The sequence below is a fragment of the Sorex araneus genome, chromosome 1 (genome assembly GCF_027595985.1).
Source record: "Sorex araneus isolate mSorAra2 chromosome 1, mSorAra2.pri, whole genome shotgun sequence".
NCBI classification, from domain to species: Eukaryota; Metazoa; Chordata; class Mammalia; order Eulipotyphla; family Soricidae; genus Sorex; species Sorex araneus.
The window spans coordinates 20,285,477-20,305,903 of record NC_073302.1 but is presented as its reverse complement, the minus strand read 5'-3'; the positions used below and the strand labels follow the sequence as shown (position 1 = coordinate 20,305,903).

At 59.9% G+C, this 20,427-nt stretch overlaps 1 protein-coding gene across 3 annotated transcripts in view; it reads right to left on the bottom strand.

The window, feature by feature from the left end:
* The window catches only part of AKNA (AT-hook transcription factor), a 54,330-nt gene that overhangs the window by 2,766 nt on the left and 31,137 nt on the right, over positions 1-20,427 (bottom strand). For all 3 annotated transcript variants that reach the window (XM_055119568.1, XM_055119561.1, XM_055119553.1), the window contains exons 8-19: positions 17,468-17,595; positions 16,889-17,069; positions 14,739-14,902; positions 14,481-14,657; positions 12,717-12,951; positions 11,028-11,134; positions 10,247-10,485; positions 7,461-7,605; positions 5,481-5,657; positions 4,029-4,144; positions 3,290-3,439; positions 1,010-1,105 (exon numbers count right to left, since the gene is read on the bottom strand). In XM_055119568.1, coding sequence (XP_054975543.1) covers positions 1,010-1,105; positions 3,290-3,439; positions 4,029-4,144; positions 5,481-5,657; positions 7,461-7,605; positions 10,247-10,485; positions 11,028-11,134; positions 12,717-12,951; positions 14,481-14,657; positions 14,739-14,902; positions 16,889-17,069; positions 17,468-17,595 — 1,915 coding nt within the window. The remainder of the gene's footprint in view (positions 1-1,009; positions 1,106-3,289; positions 3,440-4,028; positions 4,145-5,480; positions 5,658-7,460; positions 7,606-10,246; positions 10,486-11,027; positions 11,135-12,716; positions 12,952-14,480; positions 14,658-14,738; positions 14,903-16,888; positions 17,070-17,467; positions 17,596-20,427) is intronic.

The following is a 20,427-nucleotide window of genomic DNA, read 5'->3' as shown; positions in this document are numbered from 1 at the left end:
GGAGACGGGCCCCTTCCCCCATGGCAGGGCCCCCGGCGCCCCCCTCTGCACCCCCCACGCCCGGCACCGAGGGGTCAGTGGAGGCTCAATGGGCAGGAGGGAGGCACTTCCTCAGCAAATCCCGACGGCCATGTCCAGGCAGGGCCCCGACTCCCACTCAGCCCTCCCCCACTGCACCCCTCCCCACCCCCACTGCTCCCAGCCCAGCCCTACTCAGCGCACTGCAGCTGAATGAATGAGTGAGTGAGAGAGTGAGTGAATGAATGAGTGGGGAAGGGAATGACGAAGCCAGTGGGGAATGTGCCAAAGGCCTGTGGCAATCCAGGCCCTGCAGGGGTGCGTGCCTCTGCACCCACTCTGGCAGCTCCTCTCTCCTCTCCCTGTACTCAGCAGGGCAGGCTGCGACGACAGCTACAGCGTCAGGGCGCTGGCCTTGCCCCAGCCAGGCCAGGCTCAGCCTGAGCACCACCCGGAGTGAGCCGAGCACAGAGCCACGAGCAACCCTGAGCACAGAGCCACAAGCACGCCCTGAGCACAGAGCCATGAGCACGCCCTGAGCACAGCCGGGTGAGTCCCGAACAAACAAAAACTAAGATGGACAGGACCAACTTCCCAGGCCGTGTGTGCCCGTGGGGCTCATCAGTGAGTTCAGCACCGCTGGGAAGGGTTTCGCAGACCAGCCCCTGCCCTCCGTAGGGAGGCGACCGCGGGCAGCTCAGAGTCGTTGGGGAGCTTGGCTGATGCCACACAGCATGGCAGGAGCAGTACCAGGACTCGAGCCTGCAGGATCTCGGGATGGGGCTCGGCGGGGGGCTCGGGGAGGAGGGTGAGGGGCACCTGTCCACGTCAGGGTCGGGAGAGGCAGTCGGGCGCAGCAGCTGGAGTGCCTGGTGTGGGCAGGGACCCTGGGGCCCCTCCTCCCCTCTGCACCTCAGGGCCCCCAGCCTCCAGCCCCCCGAGAAGCAGCAGCACCCTCCCCGCTCCCCACCCCTGCAGGCCCCACTCTCACCTGCGACCTGGGGCCCCGTGAGCTGGCAGTGAGCACAGGACTCCATGGCACTGCCTCGCGGGGCAGCCGTGGGGGTCAGGACACGGTACTGCTGACCTGGGGAGGCAGAGGTGGGCGTGAGTCCTCTGCACGGAGGAAGGCGGGAGGGGTGTGGGGCTCTCGCTCCCCTGCCTCAGAGATTCCATTATCACTCTCCTCCTTCACACACTCACACACGCTCACACGCTCATACACACATACACACATATACACACATGTTCACACACAACATGCTCACAAATATGCTCACACACTCATGTATACATGTTCACACTCATGTACACATGCTCAGACACACTCACATAACATGCTCACATACATACACACACGCTCACATACACGCTCACACACACATGCTCACACACATCCTCATGTACAAATGCTCATACACTCATGTATACACACATGCTCACACACCCACTCAAATACACGTGCTCACAAACATGCTTACACACATAACCCACATGCTCACGCACACATGCTCACACATACACTCTCATACACACATGCTCATACATGCTCACACATGTGCTCACACAAATGCTCACACATGTGCTCACACACTAACACATGCTCACACATGCTCACATATATGCTCACACACCTACACACATGCTCACACATACACTCACGTACACACAGCTCACCCGTATGTGCTCACACATGCATACTCTCACACACGTGCTCAGTGTTCACACACATACTCACACTTATGCTCAAACACACTAACACACATGCTCACACATATATGCTCTCTCACACACATGATCACACACATACACACACATGCTCACACACATACGCACACACACTCCCTGTCAGGCATGCACAACCACAAGCCAGTACTGACGTAAGAGCAGATGCACACCCAGGGGCTGGGTGGCAGCTCAATAGGCAGAGCACATGCCCTGCTCGCGGGGGGCCTGAGCTCTACCCCTGGCACTTCATGGTCCCCTGAGCACTGGGCCAGGAGTAGCTCCATTGCAAGTGTGGCCCTTCCAGAAAGGCGCCGAAGTATAAAGACCACAGGACGTGCCTGTCAACTGAAAGCTCTCTCCAGACCCCTGGCTCGTCTCTCTGACCCAGGTGGTACCACCTGCCTCCTTCTTGGCAGACAAGCGATGGACAAGCCTAGCTCGGGTAGGATGTGAAGCAGGCCAGGAAGAAAGACATGAGCCACCGGGGCTGCAGACATAGGACAGCGGGCTGGTGCATTTGCCTTCCGTGGGGCCAACCTGGGTTCCATCCCCGGCATCCCATACGGTCCCCTGAGCACTGCCCGGGGTGACTCCTAAGTGCAGTGGAGCCGGGAGTAGGCCCTGCGCATGGCTGGGTGAGGCGCAGAAACAGCAAAGGCAGAAAGGAAGACACAGGCCAGACGGGGGCCGTGGCCGGGAGCGGCTCTCGTGTCCTGGAGGCTGTAAACTCCCAGCCTCAGTGGTCCCTTGGGGGAAGGGTCCCTGAGCGGAGCCCAAGGCAGGGCCCCCATGGCGCCCTGCCCGGCGCCCAGCAGACGCCAGGTTCTCAGAGGGCGTCAGGCCCACGGACACACTCTGGGGCCTCCCCCGCCCGCCTCCCCTGCCGTGCCCATCCTGAGTCTCCGGTAAGACCTGGAGAACGTGGCCAGAGGGATGTCCCCCGCCTCTGCCTCATCACGCATGGCCCCCGCTTGAAATCCGGGACCCCGGACTCATTGCTTCTCCCTCCCTTGCTCGGCCACTGCTCGGTCTCCCCCTCAGGGCAGCCACCCCGCACCCCTGCCTGGTCCCGGGGACGGGGCGATGAGTCGGAGCTGAGCCGGCCCACTCTCCCTCTGGGAGCTGCGGCTGAGCACCAGGCGCTGCTGTCCCATCTGGACACTTGAACGCTCCCATTAGCTGCTTCTCGCTGCTGTGTGCTCAGGGCGGGCAGAGGCCTGGAGAGAGGAGTCACGTCCCTGTGGGGGCCCCAGGAGAGCGACCCAGCAGTCCTCCTGTCCGAACAGGACAATGAGTGACTGGCCCTGGCGTCCAGCTCCTTGATGACTGACCAGAGGCACCTTAGGGGTTCCCAGACCACCCCGGCCTGGAGAGAGGGGGCGCTGACACCTACTTGCGGAATGAATGAATGAGCACACACACGCACCTCGGCCCAGGAAGCCAGTGCCCCCCGACGCTTGCCGGATCACAGAGCACACATCCAGGCAACCCCCCGCGCTCCGTGGCCTCCAGACTCAGGCCTGCACCCTGGGAGGGGGCCCACCTGTGTACTGGCCCCGGAAGGTGACCCTGTCTGGCCGCCTGGTGCTGCCTGCTGCTCTCGCTGCGTCGGGAGCTGCAGGCCCACGGTCCTTGCCGGGACTTTCGCTCTTCTTGGGGGACAGGTGTAGGAAGCTCGGCTCAGATTCGGAATCTGGGGAGGACAGAAAGAGCAGAGGATGGAGGCCAGTGTCCGGCTGGTCAAAGGGGGAGTATCCCAAGTTCCAACATTCGGCTTAGAATCCTCAGTCTGACTCTTAGACCAGAAAAGGGAAAAGGCCAGAATGAGAGGGGAGGCGGGGGAGGGCTGGACGCGGGCAGGCCATGTCATGCCCCGACTTGCCCAGCAGGGGGCACTGTGCTCATTGCCCTATTCAAGGTCCCATGAAACAGCTCCGAATGGAATCATCAAGCACAGAGCAGGCCTGGGACCTGACCTCGAGGAAGGCGGGGAGCGGGGCTTGGGCCCTGCCTGAGACTCCGCAGCGCTGCCTCTTCCAGCAAGCCCCTGTGCCTGCAGCTTTGCGTCCGTCTCTGCAGAACGGGGGTCACGGGAGCCCCACCTACCACGTGCCGAGACGGGGAAGAAAAGGCTGTCCCGGTGAGCACGTGTGTTTCAGAGCCCCCGAGACACCTGCTCCACGCGTGCCCTCCACCGCGCTGGTCTGTCTGAGCCCTGAGCCCTGGGCACCAGCCCCCTGAGCCCCCAACAGACTCTGCCATCCTGGCCAGCGGTCACTTACTAAGGGGCTGTCGGGGCATCTCCCGCGGCACCGAGGAGGACCTGGCTGGCCGCCGTCCTGTGGGGACAGCTCGCTCTGCACCTCCGGGCTCCCCAGACAACCTCTCCGTGGATTTGCTAGCGGAAGGGAGAGAGAGAGAGTGTGTGTGTGTGTTGACCGCATGCAGCATTTGCCTTTGGAAGACGACCAGCTAGCAAACCCAGCAGGAGAGAAGCGATGAACAGAGAGGGGCACACGGCAGGAAGAACCACAGAGGCCCGGGGTCTCTCCTGTTTCCTCGCCAGTCGCGAGAGCCTGGCTGGGAGGACTCAGGAGATCTGGCCCCCAACACCCAGGGCTGTGGGGAAGAGCATCCAAAGAGAGCTCAGGGCAGGCAGGGCCGGCACCCGTCCTGCCAACAGGAGGTCGAGAGTCTGATCCCCGGCTCCCACCCACATGCCCCATACACCATGGTCGGCGACTCTGCAGTGTGGGCTTCCCTGGGGCCGCCAAAAGGCACGTGACCTCTGGGGTTCTCACCACCGAGACAATCACCAAAGAGAAAGGAAGGGAGGGGGCCGGAGCGATAGCACAGCGGGTAGGGCATTTGCCTTGCACACGGCTGACCCGGGTTCGATCCCCGGCATCCCATATGGTCCCCCAAGCATTGCCAGGAGTGATTCCTGAGTGCAGAGCCAGGAGTAACTCCTGAGCATCGCTGGGTGTGACCCAAAAAGAAAAAAAAAAAAAGAGAAAGGAAAGGAAAAGTAGGTTGTTATTTTTTTTTCGGGGGGGGGTCACACCCAGCAATACTCAGGGGTTCCTCCTGGCTCATGCCCTCAAGAATTACTCCTGGTGGTGCTTGGGGGACCAGAAATCGAACCCGGGTCAGCCACGTGTAAAGCAAATGCCCTACCCGCCATGCTATCGCTCCAGCCCCAATGTGTTGATTTTTTTTTTTCAAAGAAAGGAAAAGGTTGGGGCTGGAGCGATAGCACAGTGGGTAGGGCGTTTGCTTTACATTCGGTCAACACAGGTTCGATTCCCAGCATCCCATATGGTCCCCCGAGCACCGCCAGGAGTAATTCCTGAGTGCATGAGCCAGGAATAACTCCTGTGCATCGCCGGGTGTGACCCAAAAACAAAAAAAAAAAAAAGAAAGAAAAAAAGAAAGGAAAAGGTTACAGGTTTTTTTGTGAGTGGGCAAATAAATGAGTAAGTGGGTCCATGAGTGAATGCGCAAGTTCATTAATGAGTGAATGAGCGCGTGGGTGGGAGGCCAGGGCCTTGGAGATGTTCTGGCCCTGCGGTGGGTCCAGGGTCGTTCACTGCATCGCCCTTTGTTCCTGTGAGCACCGAGCCTTGAGTACTCCCCGATGGATCCAAGTCCCAGTGGGTGAGTGGCTGGGTGCGGGATGGTGGATGTGCAGTGAGCAGGCTGGGCGCGGGGCCGAGGGGGCGGGGGTATCCTACCTGCCGGAGTGGGCGCCCCAGGTGGCCGAGGAGTCTGCTCGCCGCTCGCGGACTCTGGTGGGGCGCTCGTGGGTGGACGGGGGGCGCGCGGGGCTGGCCTGGGGGGAGCGGTGCAGGCTGCCCTCCAGCCGCACCCGCAGCCGGGACACCTCCTCCTGCAGCTCCCGGATGGCCTGGCTGGGGGCGCGGAGAGACCAAGACACGAGCACAGTGACCGTAGGGACGGGGGCTCTGCCCGCGACTCCGTGGGTCGGGAACTCCCCCGGCCGCTGCTGCCCGCCCACACGCGCTGGGCTCAGGTCCTTGCACATGCGCAGAGAGAGCGGACGGACGGCGAATGGCCGTCACAGGGCCCTGGGAACACTGTAGTGCCAGTCTCTTCCCTCTGTCTGTCTGTCTCTCCCTCTTTCTCCCCTTCTCTGTCCATCTCTCTTTCCCACCCTCTCTCCCTCTCTCTTTCCCCCCTCCAATCCCTCCTCCTCTCTGTCTCTCTCCCTCCCTTTCTATCTCTGTCTCTCTCCCTCCTCCTATCTCCCTCTCTCGCCTCTCTCTCCCCTTTCTGTCTCCCGTCCTATCTCCCTCTCTCTAGCCCTCTCTCCCTGTCTTGTCCTCTCCCACCCCCTTCTCTCCCTTAAAAAACTTTAAAATTTAAAATTTATTTATTTTATTTTTTTGCTCTTTGGGTCACATCTGGCAATGCACAGGGGTTACGCCTGGCTTTGCACTCAGGAATTATTCCCGGTGGTACTCGGGGGACCATATGGGATGCTGGAAATAGAACCCCGTCAGCCGCGTGCAAGGCAAACGCCCTACCCGCTGTGCTATCGTTCCAGCCCCTCCACTTTAAAATTTTAATTCTGCCTTTACTCCCATCCTTTCTCTGGCTGCAGGAAGCCTAAGCAACACCCCGGCTTGGATCCTTTCCATCCTCCCCCCCCATGGCTTTCATTCTGGGCTCCCCCTAACATCACCTTGGTTAGCCCAGTCCATCCCCTGCTCCTGGTAGAACCTGTCTGTCTGTCTGTCTACCCAGCCCTTGTGCTGCTGGCAGGCAAGGAATACAGCCCCCCTTTGCCACCCCCCAACCTCACAGCTCAGTCACAGACCATCCTAAAGGGGCCCCAGACAGAGCCAGGGCTGGGGGAGGGGAAGGGACCCAGGACAGAGCCCAGCTCTCAGCTGTCACTCCGCTGAGTGTCCCTGCGGGAAGGCGTGGGCCACTGTCCGCCAGGCTGCTGGGTGGCCCCGAAAGCCTGACCTCGACAGGCCACAATTCGGGAGAAACCCTGCGATTCCCTCCAGCCAGCCCCGCACCTGATGGCCTCTGGGCGGGGGCTGGAAGCAGGGGCGCCCCCCTCCCCCTCCCCAGCACCCAACCCCTACCCACGGGCCCCAGGCGCCTGGGCTGGGCATGGCCGTCCGTCCTCCCGGCTGACACAGGCCCTCAGGTTCTCCGTGGCCCCTCCCTCGGTGTGGGGCCCCCTCTTCTTGCTCTGTGCCTGCACCCCTGCAGCTCTCAGGCGAGTGGCAGGCAGGGAGTGGCGAGCCCTGAGCGTCCAGGACAGAAGGTCTCCGTGGCAACCCCCAGGGAGACGCCTGTTGTGGTTTCCAAGCTGGAGCTGGTGCCAACTACCCCCAGCCCTGCCAGGCCCAGGGAGGGGATCGGAAGATCGGGGCTGCGCTCAGGCCCCCAGAGGAGCTGATGGCCTCGGGCGGAGGAGCAAGGAGCTGGGGAACTCACAGAGGGGCCTTGAGAAACACAGTGACACAGAGCGGGTGAGAGCAGGAGGGGACAGGGGAGCCCCGGGTCATTCCTCACCGGCTGGAGATGGGCCCCCGAGTCCCTCTCATGGAACCCCACACACAGGGTGTGGCCGGCAGGACCTGCCTTTCCTGGGGACCCACTTTCCCGCCCCGAATCACGTGACCCTGACGAGCCGCAGTGCCCGGACAGACCGACCGTCCGTATGTCCTACTTACTCTCGGCTGGTCCTGGCGAGGAGGAAGGCCGGGGGCGTCTCAGGGGCAGGCGAGGCGGGTGGGCTCCTCACCCCGCTGCCGGTGGGCTTCTCAGACACTCGGCCGTGCCCCTTGGACTCCTCTGAGCCCGCGACTCCCTCGAGGGCTGCGGAAAGAAGCAAGTGAGTCGCAGACAGGAAGCTCGGGGCGCCCCTGTGTGGGGGGCAAGTCCGGGAGAAGGAGAGCGATGGGCAAAGCCCTCCCGACCTCGAGAGGAAGTTCTGTGAGAGGACAAGACCCCCCCCGCAACACACACACCCGGACACGGGGTGCAGGGGTCCCCCAGAGCTGTTTCTAGCCACATGCCTGCCCCCTCCCCCCTTCCAGCTTCTGGCCCAAGACTTCCGCCTGCCCGCACCCCAACTCATGTTCCCCCACCCGAGGCCCCCAGGGTCTGGGTTCGTGTGTGTCTGCCCCTGCTGAAGTCACACACTCTCACATGGTCCCAGGGGGAGCGCGTGAATTTAGCTTCTCAAAGGGCCGGCGACCTGAGCGTGAAAACACTCGGGGTGCCCCGTGTGCTAACAGGAGCCACCAGGAGAGGGAGAGCCAGCCACTCACAAGGCGGGAGCACGTGCTTGGCACGCAGAGGCCCTGGGTGCCCTCCCCAGCACGACCAAAATGACCCCCGGGCACTGGGCTGGGTGAGCACCACCGGATACGGACTCAACCCCCAAACTGGTGAGATGCTGGATAGCTACTCAGCGCCATATAAAGGGACAAACAAGGGGCCTGATGGGACAGTGGGTAGGGCGCCCGCCTTGCCCATGCCAACCTGGGTTCGATCCCTGGCATCCCATTTGGCCCCCCCAGCACTGCCAGAAGTGCGCAGTGCTAGGAGTGACCCCTGAGCATCGCCGGGTGTGGCCCTCAAGACAAAAATAGTGAACATTTTCAACAAATGAATAAAGGGGTGAACTAAAGGGAAGTGGAACAGTCTAGACAAACGGTAGAAAACAGGGGGTGGAGCAATAGCACAGCAGGTAGGGTGTTTGCCTTGCATGCAGCGGACCAGGGTTCGATTCCCAGTATCCCCTATGGTCTCCTGAGCACTGTCAGTGGTAATTCCTGTGTGCAGCGCCAGGAATAACCCCTGTGCATTACTAGGTGTGACCCAAAAAGGAAAAAAAATAAGAAAATGGTAGAAAACAGTAGGAGGTGAGAACAGCAGGCATGGTGGTGGGATTGGTGTTGAAAATTGAATGGCATTCATTAATGTGAATATCACTGTATCACTGTCATCCTGTTGCTCATCGATTTGTTCAAGCGGGCATCAGTAACGTCTCCATTGTGAGACTTGTTGTTACTATTTTTGGCATATCAAATACGCCACAGGTAGCTTACCAGGCTCTGCCATGAGGACAAGATACTCTCAGCAGCTTGCTGGGCTCTCTGAGAGGGATGGAGGAATCGAACCCGGGTTGGCCATGTGCAAGGCAAATGCCCTACTGCTGTGCTATCGCTCCAGCCCATTGTAAATAATTTTATGAAAATAACATTACATTTTTTAAAAATAAAAACCTCATGGATTTCTATTCTTCCCCACATGTTTGTTTGCTTTCAACAGAAAGTTCACACCCCTGTTTCAAAGGTCAAATATGGGACCTCAGATTTTACAGACAGTAAAATCTGCATGCAGCAGCGTCAATATCCTGAGGGATTGTTTCCGCTCCGTGTATGGAAATAAACACACACAAGTGACGGGAAAAATAAATAAATAAATAAAATAAGTAATGGGAAACTGTTCCAGGCTCGACTCTGAGATGTTGGCTCTCAGATCCCCACAAAACTCTGAAATGTCCCTACAATAAACACATAGCACATCTTTTTACGTTTCATAGTTTTTTTTTCTGTTTTCAAATTTTACTGCAAATGGCAAACTTAAGTCTTTTATAACAATAGTTTTCTATTGTACAAACACATCATACTTTTTTTTTAAATCCAATTATCTATGCGTGGGCACTTTGCTATTCCCATATTTTAGCTATTATAAATAACACTGCAATACATTTGGGGACAGATGTATTTTTTGTATGACCTTTTTTTTTTTTTTTTTTTTTTTTTTTGCTTTTTGGGTCACACCCGGCAATGCACAGGGATTACTCCTGGCTCCTGGCTCTGCACTCAGGAATTATTCCTGGTGGTGCTCAGGGAACCATATGGGATGCTGGGAATCGAACCCGGGTCTGCCGGGTGCAAGGCAAACACCCTCCCCGCTGTGCTATCGCTCCAGCCCCCCTTGTATGACTTTTTTAATATGCACCTAGGAAGAACCTGAAAGTAGAGTTGTTGGGTGACATAGGAGATCTCTCACAGCATATTCAAGATTGGTTGAAAAAACATGACATTTCCCAACGCTTCACAAGACTTCCTTTTTGATATGGTCGGTCAAATTTATAGACCCCATGGGTATGTTTCGTTGTTAACGTAACCTCTGGGTTTTATCTGGCAGTGCCCGGGCCGGAAGCCGGGTCTCCTGCATGCAAGGCCCGTGCCTGGCCCTCCCTGGCTCTGTGGCTTGAGCCGTTTGTTCTGTTTGGGGACCACACCTGGCTGGGCCCAGGGCTTACTCCTGGCGCTGCACCCAGGGGTCACTCCTGGCGGGGCTGGGGACCATACGGGGCTCCAACCCCGGCTGGCCGTGTGCAAGGCCAGCGCCTGACCTGCTGTTCTGTCCATCCAGTTCTGCGGAAGGGATCTTTCATTCCGGCCACCCAGCCCCCCCCACCCAGGAGCCCTGCACTCACCCGTCTCGGCCAGCAGGGGTCGCTCCAGGCAGAAGCTGGGCGCCCTCTGTCGGAGGGGGCTCGGAGGGGCCACGGGGTGCCTCGGGGCTCGGCTCCTGGCCAGGCTGGGCTCGGAGGCTCTTCTAAGGGCCTGAGGGTCTCTGGTCTGGGAGTGGGAGGCTCCAGGCCAGGCTGCAGGCGTGGTGAAGGACTGGGTCAGCGTCCCTGGGGTGCCGGGGGTCCCAGAGGGGAGAGACGTACTGAGGAGACACACAGAGACGGAGAGGGGGGCGGGGCGGGGAGTCAAGCTCGGCCATACGCTGAACCAGTGAGCTCCCGGCCCCGGGACCCCTCAGGGCACCCCCATGGATGAAGCTCAGTTTCAGGTTTAAGAACTAGAGCCCCCTCTCCACACACACACACACACACATCCCTTTCACCTGCATCCCTCCCCAGGCAGACCCCCGGCGGCCCCCTCTCCTGCCTGATGCTCCCTGCACTACCCGGTCCCCTGGTGTTCATTCATTCGCCAGCCCCACATTCATTCATTCATTCATTCATTCATTCATTCATTCATTCATCCAGCAAACGCTCTTCTCCAGGTGTCTGGCTACTTGGCTGGGTGACCCTGGGGCCCACCCCTTGCCCACTCTGTGACTCCGTTTCCCTCCATCAATACCGTGAGGTTGGTGCAGGGGCTGAGAGCTCAGAGACTGCCCAGACCACCCTCTCCCCTTCGGGGGTTCCCAGGCGAACCAGGTGTGACACAGACAGGATAGTGGTGGGGGATTCCCCAGCCTACCTGATGTGGGCGAGCCGGTGCTCCGGGGTCTGGGTGAGGGGTGACACCCGGCTGGTCTCTGAGCCCACAAAGCCACTGTCTGTCTCTGGGGAGGCCATCCAGGGCTCCTGAAAGAGGCAGTGTTCCTTTAAGAGTGCGGAATGTGCCAGGGCAGCACATTCCAGAGCCTTCCAGTGCTGAGGCTGTTCAGCTCCTACTGAAGGCTCAGGCTGGGGCGTGGGGGGCGGCATCAGGACCCTGCAAGGTGTCAGGCTCACAGCACTCAGCAAAGGCCCCCCCCCCGCCCGTGAGAGACTCCTTTCACAGCAGAAGAGCAGGAGGAGGAGCAGACCCCAGACCAGGCTGCTCCCCCTGCGTCCCTCAGCCCCTCAGCCCCCATCCCAGGCCCAGGGAAGGGGGAGCCAGAGCCCGGCAAACACGCACAGCGGCGCCCCCCCCCCACAGACACACTGAGGATGAGGCCAGGGCCGGAGAACACGGACACAGAAGGCAGTGCCAGTGCTGCCCCGTGAGGGCCTGGGCCAGTCCTCGCTGCTCCTGGTCCCTGAGGCACACACACGTGTGTGCATGTGTGCATGTCTGCGCCTGCGGGTCTGTGTGCCGGTGTGTACATGTGTGTACGTGCACACCTGTGTGTCTGTGTGCCAGTGTATACATGCGTGTGCCCGTGTGTGCATGTGTGTATGTGCACGACTGTGGGTATATGTCCCTGTGTGTCACATGTGTGTACGTGTGTATGTACACACCTGTGGGTCTTTGTGTATCTATGCCAGTGTGTAACATGCATGTGCCTGTGTATGTGCATATGTGTATGCTCATGCCTGTGGATCTGAGTACCTGTGTGTGCACGTGAATGTACATGTGTCTATGTGCACACCTGTGGGTCTGTGCCCATGTGCTGTGTGCACGTGTGGACATCTGTGTGTACGTGGAAGTGTGTGTGCATGCATGTGAGCGCACACAATCCTACAGGCGGTCCCACAGCAAACGTCACATGTCCACAGCCATGAGCTCGAGAGAAATCGTGCTGAGGAGGGGGCCGGAAGGTAGCGAGGCGGGCAGGGCACGGGCCTGGCACAGCACCACGTGGTCCCCCAAGAATCTCCGGGTGCAGCCTTGGAGGGCCCCGGCATAGCCAAGTGGGGCCCTGGGGACGCCAATACCCCCACGGCTGCCGGGGGGCCCCAGCGCTGTGGCGCTTTATCCTCGGGCCCTGGCACTGGACTAACAGCCTCGCTGGCAGAGACCCCGACCCTCCTGAGCACCACTCGGGAGCCCCCGACTACTGTTACCGGGGCCCAGGTGAGGGTTCAAAGCCCCCTGGGCACCACCGGCAGGTGTGCCTACACGGTGCTGCAAACCGTCCCCGAACACTAGCGGGCACGGCACCGCCCCCCAGCCGCTGTCCTCACGGTGCAGACAGTGCCAAGACTCGGCGCCCCGCTGTGCCCGGCCGAGGCTGAGAAAGAAGCCCAGGGAGCAAGTGCTGAGAGCAAGGCAGCGCGGGCTCAGGCGGAAGCGGCTCCTGGCACAGGGAGCAGCAGCCGGAGGCGGCACGGGGCAGGTCCGCACCCGGGGCAGGGCGTGAGTGCAGGAGCGGGCACCGCCCCGGGAACTGCGTGAGCTATGGCTGCCAGCTGGAGCCCGCGGGGCCGCGGGAGAGGCCAGGCCCCCCCCTGGGCCACTCACCTCCTGGTGGGGCAGGCCGGCGCGGCGCGGAGACTTGCGGGCAAGCTGCTCGGTGCTGCTGCTGCCGCCCTCCAGGCTGCTCAGGCTGCTCCGGTGGGGGCCCCGCGGCGGGGGTGGCCTGCCCGGCCCCGGGGCAGCTGCCTCGGCCTTGCCCAGGCCTGACGGGTGCCTGTCTCTGGCACCAGGAGCACGGAAGGCGGGTCTGTTCCCGGGTGCCATCTGCACGGCGGTCTCCCTGGCAGGGAAGAAGAGGCGTGCCAACCCCGGGACCAGGACCCCGGCTCTGGGGTCAGACCCTCCCCGGGGGGCCCGCGCTAGGCCTGCCACCTTGTATCGGTGTGACTGTGGGTGTGGCAGCGCCACGACTGAGCAAGCGAGGGAGCCACGAAAACCACCCAGCCCGTGGTTGGGGGAACAGCGTGGAAAACAGCTGAGCCGAGTTCTCTCCCGGGCTCAGGCACGGGGCTGCCAGGTCACGGTCTCGGGCAGCCGTTTCCGTGAACTCCCATCCACTCCAGAAGCCTGAGGGCATGCTTTTCAGTAAAGGGCTTCCAGACAGAAGCTGAAACAAAAACCTAAAACAACGGCTTCTGGGGCTGGAGCGATAGCACAGCAGGTAGGGCGTTTGCCTTACACTCGGACGACCCGGGTTCGATTCCCAGCATCCCATATGGTCCCCTGAGCACTGCCAGGAGTAATTCTTGAATGCAGAGCCAGGAGTAACCCCTGAGCATCGCTGGGTGTGACCCAAAAAGCAATAATAATAATAATAATAATAATAATAATAATAAAACAACGGCTTCTGAGAGCCCTGGGTCTCCTCCTTAACAGGCTGCTCGCCCAGGACTCACTGAGTCAGCCATTCGCTCACTCATGCCCTCATTCATGCTGTCGCTCACTCATCTATCTACTCATCCATCTCTCCATTCATTATTCACTAACTCACCATTCATCTATCCATTCATTCGCTAGTTCATTCATCCACTCATTATTCCACTATCATCCATCCATTCACTATTCATCAACTCCTCATTCATCCATTCATTTATTCACAAATCCATTCATCCACTCACTCATTCATTCATCACTCACTCATCCACCATCCATCCATAACTCATTGATTCACTCACTCTATCCATCCATTCATTTACTCACTCACTAATTCATCCATCCACTCATTCACTCATGCAATCCCTCATCCATCTATCAATCTATTCATTATTCACTTACCTCATCATTCATGCATTCATTTATTCCTTAATGCATTCATCCATTCACTCATTCATCCCATTACCCACTCATTCATCTATTGATCTATCATCCATCTACTCATTACTAACTCATCGTTCATCTATTCACTCACTAATTTATCCATTCACTCATCATCCAATCACTCACTCACTCATGTACTCATCCCTCCATTATTCACTTACCATTCATCCATTCATTTGTTCACTCACTATTCATTCACTCACTCATTAATTTTCTGTCCCTCTGTATTAAAGACATAGAGCCCTGGGGCTGGAGCGATAGCACAGAGGGGAGGGCGTTTGCCTTGCACGGGGCCAACCCAGGTTCGATTCCCAGCATCCCATATGGTCCCCTGAGCACCGCCTGGAGTAATTCCTGAGTGCAGAGCCAGGAGTAACCCCTGAGCATTGCCAGGTGTGACCCAAAAAGAATAAAAAAAGACATGGAGCCCTAATGAGACTTTCTCCATGACGGACTCAGACGGGCGAGGCTAGAGGCGGCTCCCTGACGTACTTGAGGGGGGCCTTGTGACTTCTCCCAGTGTGTGCTGAGGGGAGTCGGCTGGGTTCCATGATCCCCGGAGCAGGTCCCCGGTCCACTTCCAGGGTGCAGTCCTGCCCCTCCTGCTCCTCCTCATCCTCCTCCTCCTCCCTCCTCAAGGCTTCCGGGCGCGACTTCACATCCAGGTACCTGCGAGAGACATAGGCGGGGTGGCGGCAGCCCCTGGGCAGGCCCCCCCTCCCCTCAGCCCGGCCTGGGGTCCTCACTCACCGCTGCAGGAGGCCGTGGAAGTCCTGCTCCATCTGCCTCTCCTGGGGCCTGGGAGATGCCGGGCCGCCCAGCCCCTGCTCCTCCTCCGCTTCGTCCTCGCTGCAGTCCACACCCGCCTCCCTCCTGGCCTGCAGCAGGTGGGGGCCCGTGCTGGCGGCCTCTGGCTGCGGGGCCAGAGAGACGAAGGGGCGGGGGTTGGAGGCGGGCCTCACTCACCTCCACTTCTCCAGGGCTGGCTGCGAGCAGGTGCGGGGGGAACAGACCAGATCCGTGATGCAACCCCCCCACCATTGTGCGGGAGGTGCGGGGGCCCAAGTCATGAGGCCAAGGTCACAGGGTAAAGGTCACGAGGTCAAGGTCACAGAAGTTCAGCCAGTCACACCCCATAGTCGGCTTCACAGCCAACAACGAGGGGGCATGTAGATGACCACCGTCCCCCTCTAGTGTTGCTGAGCTCAGGGGTGTCACCGGCTCTGGCACCCAACCCATGTTACCACACCTGGGGACATTCCCATGACTGCCGATGGCCTTTCACAGAGGAGCTCTGTCTTCAAAGGCCCCTGCCTGGACCCTGCCTTTAGCTGAGCACCTACAAACTCTGAGCCACGCACTGCTCGGCCCTTTCTGATGCCCACGACCCACACCCTGGACAAGCAGGAAACTGAGGCTCAGCTCTGACTCCTTCTCTCATCTCTCCAGGAGAGAGCATGGCTGAGAGGTGACCCAGGCACGTGCGGCCTGAAGCCTCTCCCCACAGCCCCTTCCTACCCAACACAAGCACCCCAAGACGTTCCCGGCTTTCTATCTGCCTGGGGGTGCCTGGGAGAAGCCCCAGGGTCTCAGTAGTCCAGCGGTCAAGTGTTTGTCTCGACCATGGCCGACCTGACCCGGGTTCAATCCCCAGCACCACATACGGTCCTCCGAGCCCACCAGGAATGACCCCGGAGCACAGAGCTCTGCTGGGCGTGGCCCTGAAAAAGCAACAACGAATCAAGAAGCGCCACCGCCTGTGGGGCAGAGCAAGTAACTCCCCTCACCCCCCACCCCACCCCATCCCCCCCCCATGGGACCCCCCTCCCCCGCCTCAGCTACTGGGACTAATATCCCGAGGTGCCCAGCCTTTCAGGCAACCTTGGCTCCTATCTGATCCCAGCATCTCTGCCACCCGGCAACAGGGCACACAGACCCGACTCTGCCCCCCGCACCCCTCCGCAGCCACATCCCCTGGGGGCCACGCAAGCTGGAGGGAACCTAGGAGCCGCTTTCTCCGACACCCTTGGCTACAACTCCTGTCCTTGCCAGAGGCCCCAAACCCGCCCAACAACTCGAGGAAAGCACAGACTTGGGGGTGACCCCGGCTCCCTCCCTGCTCCCCTACCTTCTCCCCCTAACACCACCCCCACCCCACCCCCCGTGATCCCCATCCTATAAGCATCTTCTATAGGGTAGATGTGCTAATACAGCAGGTAAGGCCTTTGCCTTGCACACAGCTGACCCGGGTTCGATCTCCAGCATCCCATAAGGGTCCTCTGAGTCCTGCCAGGAGTGATCTCTGAGTGCAGAGCCAGGAGCAAGCCCTGAGCATCCCCAGGTAGAGCCCCAAAACCAAACCTAAAAAACTTTGACGTGCCTTTTAGACCTTTCTGCTGCCCCTGCACCGCCCCCGCCCCCGACGCCCACCACAAAGACACAAAGGCGTTTCCATCACCCTGGCCAAAGACACCAGGACACTACGGTACCCACCCAGCCACTTCTCCCTGATGGCTGTCCCCCACCCCCTTCTAGGCTCTGCCTGCAGGAGGGGCGCCAGCGCTCTTCCAGGGCTGCTTCCCCACTTCACCACCCCCCCCACCTTTCCCACTTGCTCCCCGTCCCCCCTACACCCTCCAGCCCAGCTCCTCGGAACTCCTCTTCCCCTGTGACTCAGCTCCGAGAGCCACCGCTGGACGGGGTTCACAGTGAGTGACGGTGGGTCTCCTGCCAGGAGTGAGCACTGCCCCGCGGGGAGTCACTGTCCCTCGGTCGCGTCCCTGCTGAGTCCCGTCGTCCATCCACCCAGGTCCGGGCCCAGGGTGGGAGTGCGGGGCAGTGAGGAGCCGTGAAGGGTGGAGGGGCGGGCAGCCACAGCTGGACAGGGGATGGGCGGGTACCTGGGCAGTGCAGGCGGTCTGCCTGGCCGGCTGTGGGGGCTGCAGGGCCCGGGGGCGGGCGGGGGAGCTGTCCAGAGGCGGGACCCAGCCCGGCGGCTCCAACACCTGCTGATTCTGGTCCAGGCGGTCCTTCAGCTCCTCCAGGCGAATTCCCAGCTGGAAGATCTCTGCCTCCAGCTCCCTGAGAACGGAGAAGCCGTGAGCGGGCAAGAGGAGGGACCCCAGAGCAGGCCTGGGACGGGGTGGGGTGAGGGCGGGGGAGCATTAAGGCCTCTGATGCTGGGATGACCAGGAGGCAAACAAGATCCAGGTGGACTCCGCCCCCTCCCCTGCCTGTGGGGCCCAGAACAACGCCCCCCCCCCGGGACTCAGGTTCCCCATTCGCCCACATGGGATTTCAGCCCGAATCCCCTCGGCCGCCCCTCACTGCAGACGGGTCAAGGACGTGCGGCTCAGTCTCTCCTTCGGCCGCACTGAGCACTGGGCAGGGAGCAGTCCTCCTCGTGCCCCACCCCCGCGTCTCTGCAGACCGAGGCAGGAGCTGAGCGCTGCCTCCCAGTGACCTGGGCAGCCACCCACCTGTCCGGATCGAACGTCCCCGGGCTGCCCCTGGAGCCGGCCAGCTGCGGGGCCCGGCGCTGCTCCCTGCACGCCCGCAGATACTCCTCCTCCAGGGCCGCGTGGGCTGCCTTCAGCCGCTGGAAGCCCTGGAACCAAGCGGAGCAGGGAGGGTGGGTGCCCCACGCCCACGGGCGTCGTCCCGGCAGATACGGTGCTGGTGGCCAGTTTGAGAGGGCCGGGGCGGGGGGGGGGGGTGGGGGACTGGGGTCACGGAGCTCACCCTGGGTCTGCAGAGGCCAGGGGGGGCCCGAGTCCCCAGGAGACAGGGGCCAGAGGGGCGAGTCACAGGAGCCAGCCTGCCCGCACAGGTCAAGCTCTTTGCCATCAGACTGGCATGGCAGGGACCCAGCTCAGCACCTTGGCACCTCCCTGGGGTCCCCAACATTCCATGGCAGTTGCAGCATCACACATGCTCCCAGAAGCCCCCAGCCCCCAAACCCTCGTCTGGACTTCCAGTTGCAAGTTTGGGGTCTTTCGTCTCTTCCCCGCATGGGGGTCGCCATCATTACTGTCTGGGTCGAGTCCCCACAGGAACGGAGCCCCCCTCCCCCTCCCGAGCATCCACTGAGCTCCCAAGGGAGCTCCCCCCCGCCCCCCCAGAGGCTCCCTGGCCACCTCCAGTCAGAGAAGCGGAAGTGGAGGCACACACAGGGTGTGGCAGGGGACGTGGGTGGCGGCCGGGACACAGGGTGCAGAGCCAGGCTCTGGCTCCTGGTTGTCACGGTGAGACATGACCCCCAGGTGACGGTCAGGGCTGAAACACGGGGGCAGGTCCCCGTCGCAGGCTGATTGCCCCCAGCCCATTCTCTCGGTTCCAGTGACAGACTGAGGGCCCCCCCCCCACCAGAGTCTCGTGCTCCACCTTCCAACCTCCCTGGGAAGCGGGGATGGGTCTGGAGGGGAAGGAAATGAAAGGGTTAATCCTCAAGGAGTGGGGAGAGCCCCGGCCCCTGACTTGGAAAGTGCTCTGTGCTGCTGAGTTCGGAAAATTGCTACCATGTAACTCTATACTTTTTGTTTGTTTGGGTCCTCCTGGCTGGCCATGCATCTACGTTTCAGAAATAGGTGTGCTTCCTTTAAAAGGTTACCATCTAAGCCCCGAGAGGGGAGCTGGGTGAGGGCTTGATGGGTGCTCTGTCTCCGGGAAAGCCAGCGTTCTGGGGTGAAGTTCTGGCGCCTTCTTCTTTTTTGTTTTTTTGTTTTTTTGATCACACCCGTGATGCTCAGGGGTTACTCCTGGCTCTGCACTCAGGAATTACTCCTGGTAGCGCTCGGGGATGCAAAACGCCATTCCCGCCGTGCTATCGCTCCAGCCGCCCATATTCCCCTTAGGACCCTGTAGTTCCAGGTCACCGTGGGCCTGCGTCAGATTAGACGGTGGCCCCATGGGCTGGGGCCGCAGGGCAGAGCAGGGGAGCTCTCCAGCTGGGCGCCGGGAGACTGGTGGCATCAGAGCTGGACCTACCACCTACCGGGGCATGTTCCTCTCTAGGCCTTTGTCTTGGCTCCCGCTGGTCACACCCGTGGGACCCAGCAGGGGGAGCCCCGCAGAGGCTCGGGGCGTCTGGAGTGACAAGCCCAGCAGCACTGGTGACCATCGTCAGTGTGAACAGTACCAGGGAGGAGGGTGGCGCCCTCGACCCGCACAGGCTGTGCGTGCAGGAGGCCTGGGTTCAGTCCCCCGCACTGCTGAGACTCGGGGCACCGCAGGGCAGGAGGGAGCCTCCTGCACCGACAGGGGCAGGCGCCAGGCACCAGGCACAGCCCCGGGTGAACAGGTCAGGAGCAGGGACACTGCGAGGATGAAGGACAAGACAAGCGTGGGGTCAGCGCACTCAGTCTCGTGGACCGAGGGCCCCGATTGTCCAGCACGTGCCTTATTTTTTTAATTAAAGAACTGTGAGTTGCAAAGTTACCGATAGTTGAGTTTTAGCTATATAATATTTTAGATATATAATATATATTTTAGACATATATTTTAATATAAATTTTAGATATATTTTAGACATATAATTTTTTTCTTTTATTTTGCTTTTTGGGTCACACCAGTGATGCACAGGGGTTTTCTTCTGGCTCTGCACTCAGGAATTACTCCTGGTGGTGCTCAGGGGACCACAGGGATGCCTGGTCGCCCACTACTTCCTGTTCTCTTCTCCGAGCCCTCCCCCCACTCAGTTTCTTCCCTGCTCTGTTCTTCTCCTCTCTAAACACTGGGGTCAAGAGTGACTGAGGCACCCCCTTTTACTACAGTACGTTTCCTCATCCAGCATTCTGTATACCACAGACAAGTGAGTTCCATCTGTGTCTGTTTTTCTTCTGGCTTTCTTCACCCAACTTTGTCAAAGCTAAAGTGGATTTAGCTCCAAGCAATTTTTTTTCACTTTTTGGGTTACACCTGGCAGGCAATGCACAGGGGTTACTCCTGGCTCATGCACTCAGGAATTACTCCTGGAGGCGCTCGGGGGACCATATGGGATGCTGAGAATCAAACCTGGGTCAGCCGTGTGCAAGGCAAACGCCCTACCCGCTGTGCTGTCGCTCCAACCCCAGCTCAAAGCAATTTTTACAGGCAGCAGTAAGAAGGTGCCAGAAGGAGCTGGAGCGATAGCACAGCGGGCAGGGCGTTTGCCTTGCACGCGGCTGACCCGGGTCCGATTCTCAGCATCCCATATGGTCCCCAGAGCCAGGAGTAACCCCTGAGCATCATAAGGTGTGACCCAAAAACCAAAAAAAAAAAGGTGGGGAGGAATATGGTGAATACACCAATTCAATGAGGAATCTCGTTGCTTTGGTCGTTCTCAAATGTGCTTTTTTTTTTCCTTTAATGACTACAAAAGGGCCCGGGCATAGTCCAGGGGTGAAGGGGCTTGACTAGCCCACAGCTGATCCCCGTTTGATCCTCAGCATCCCTAGGGTCC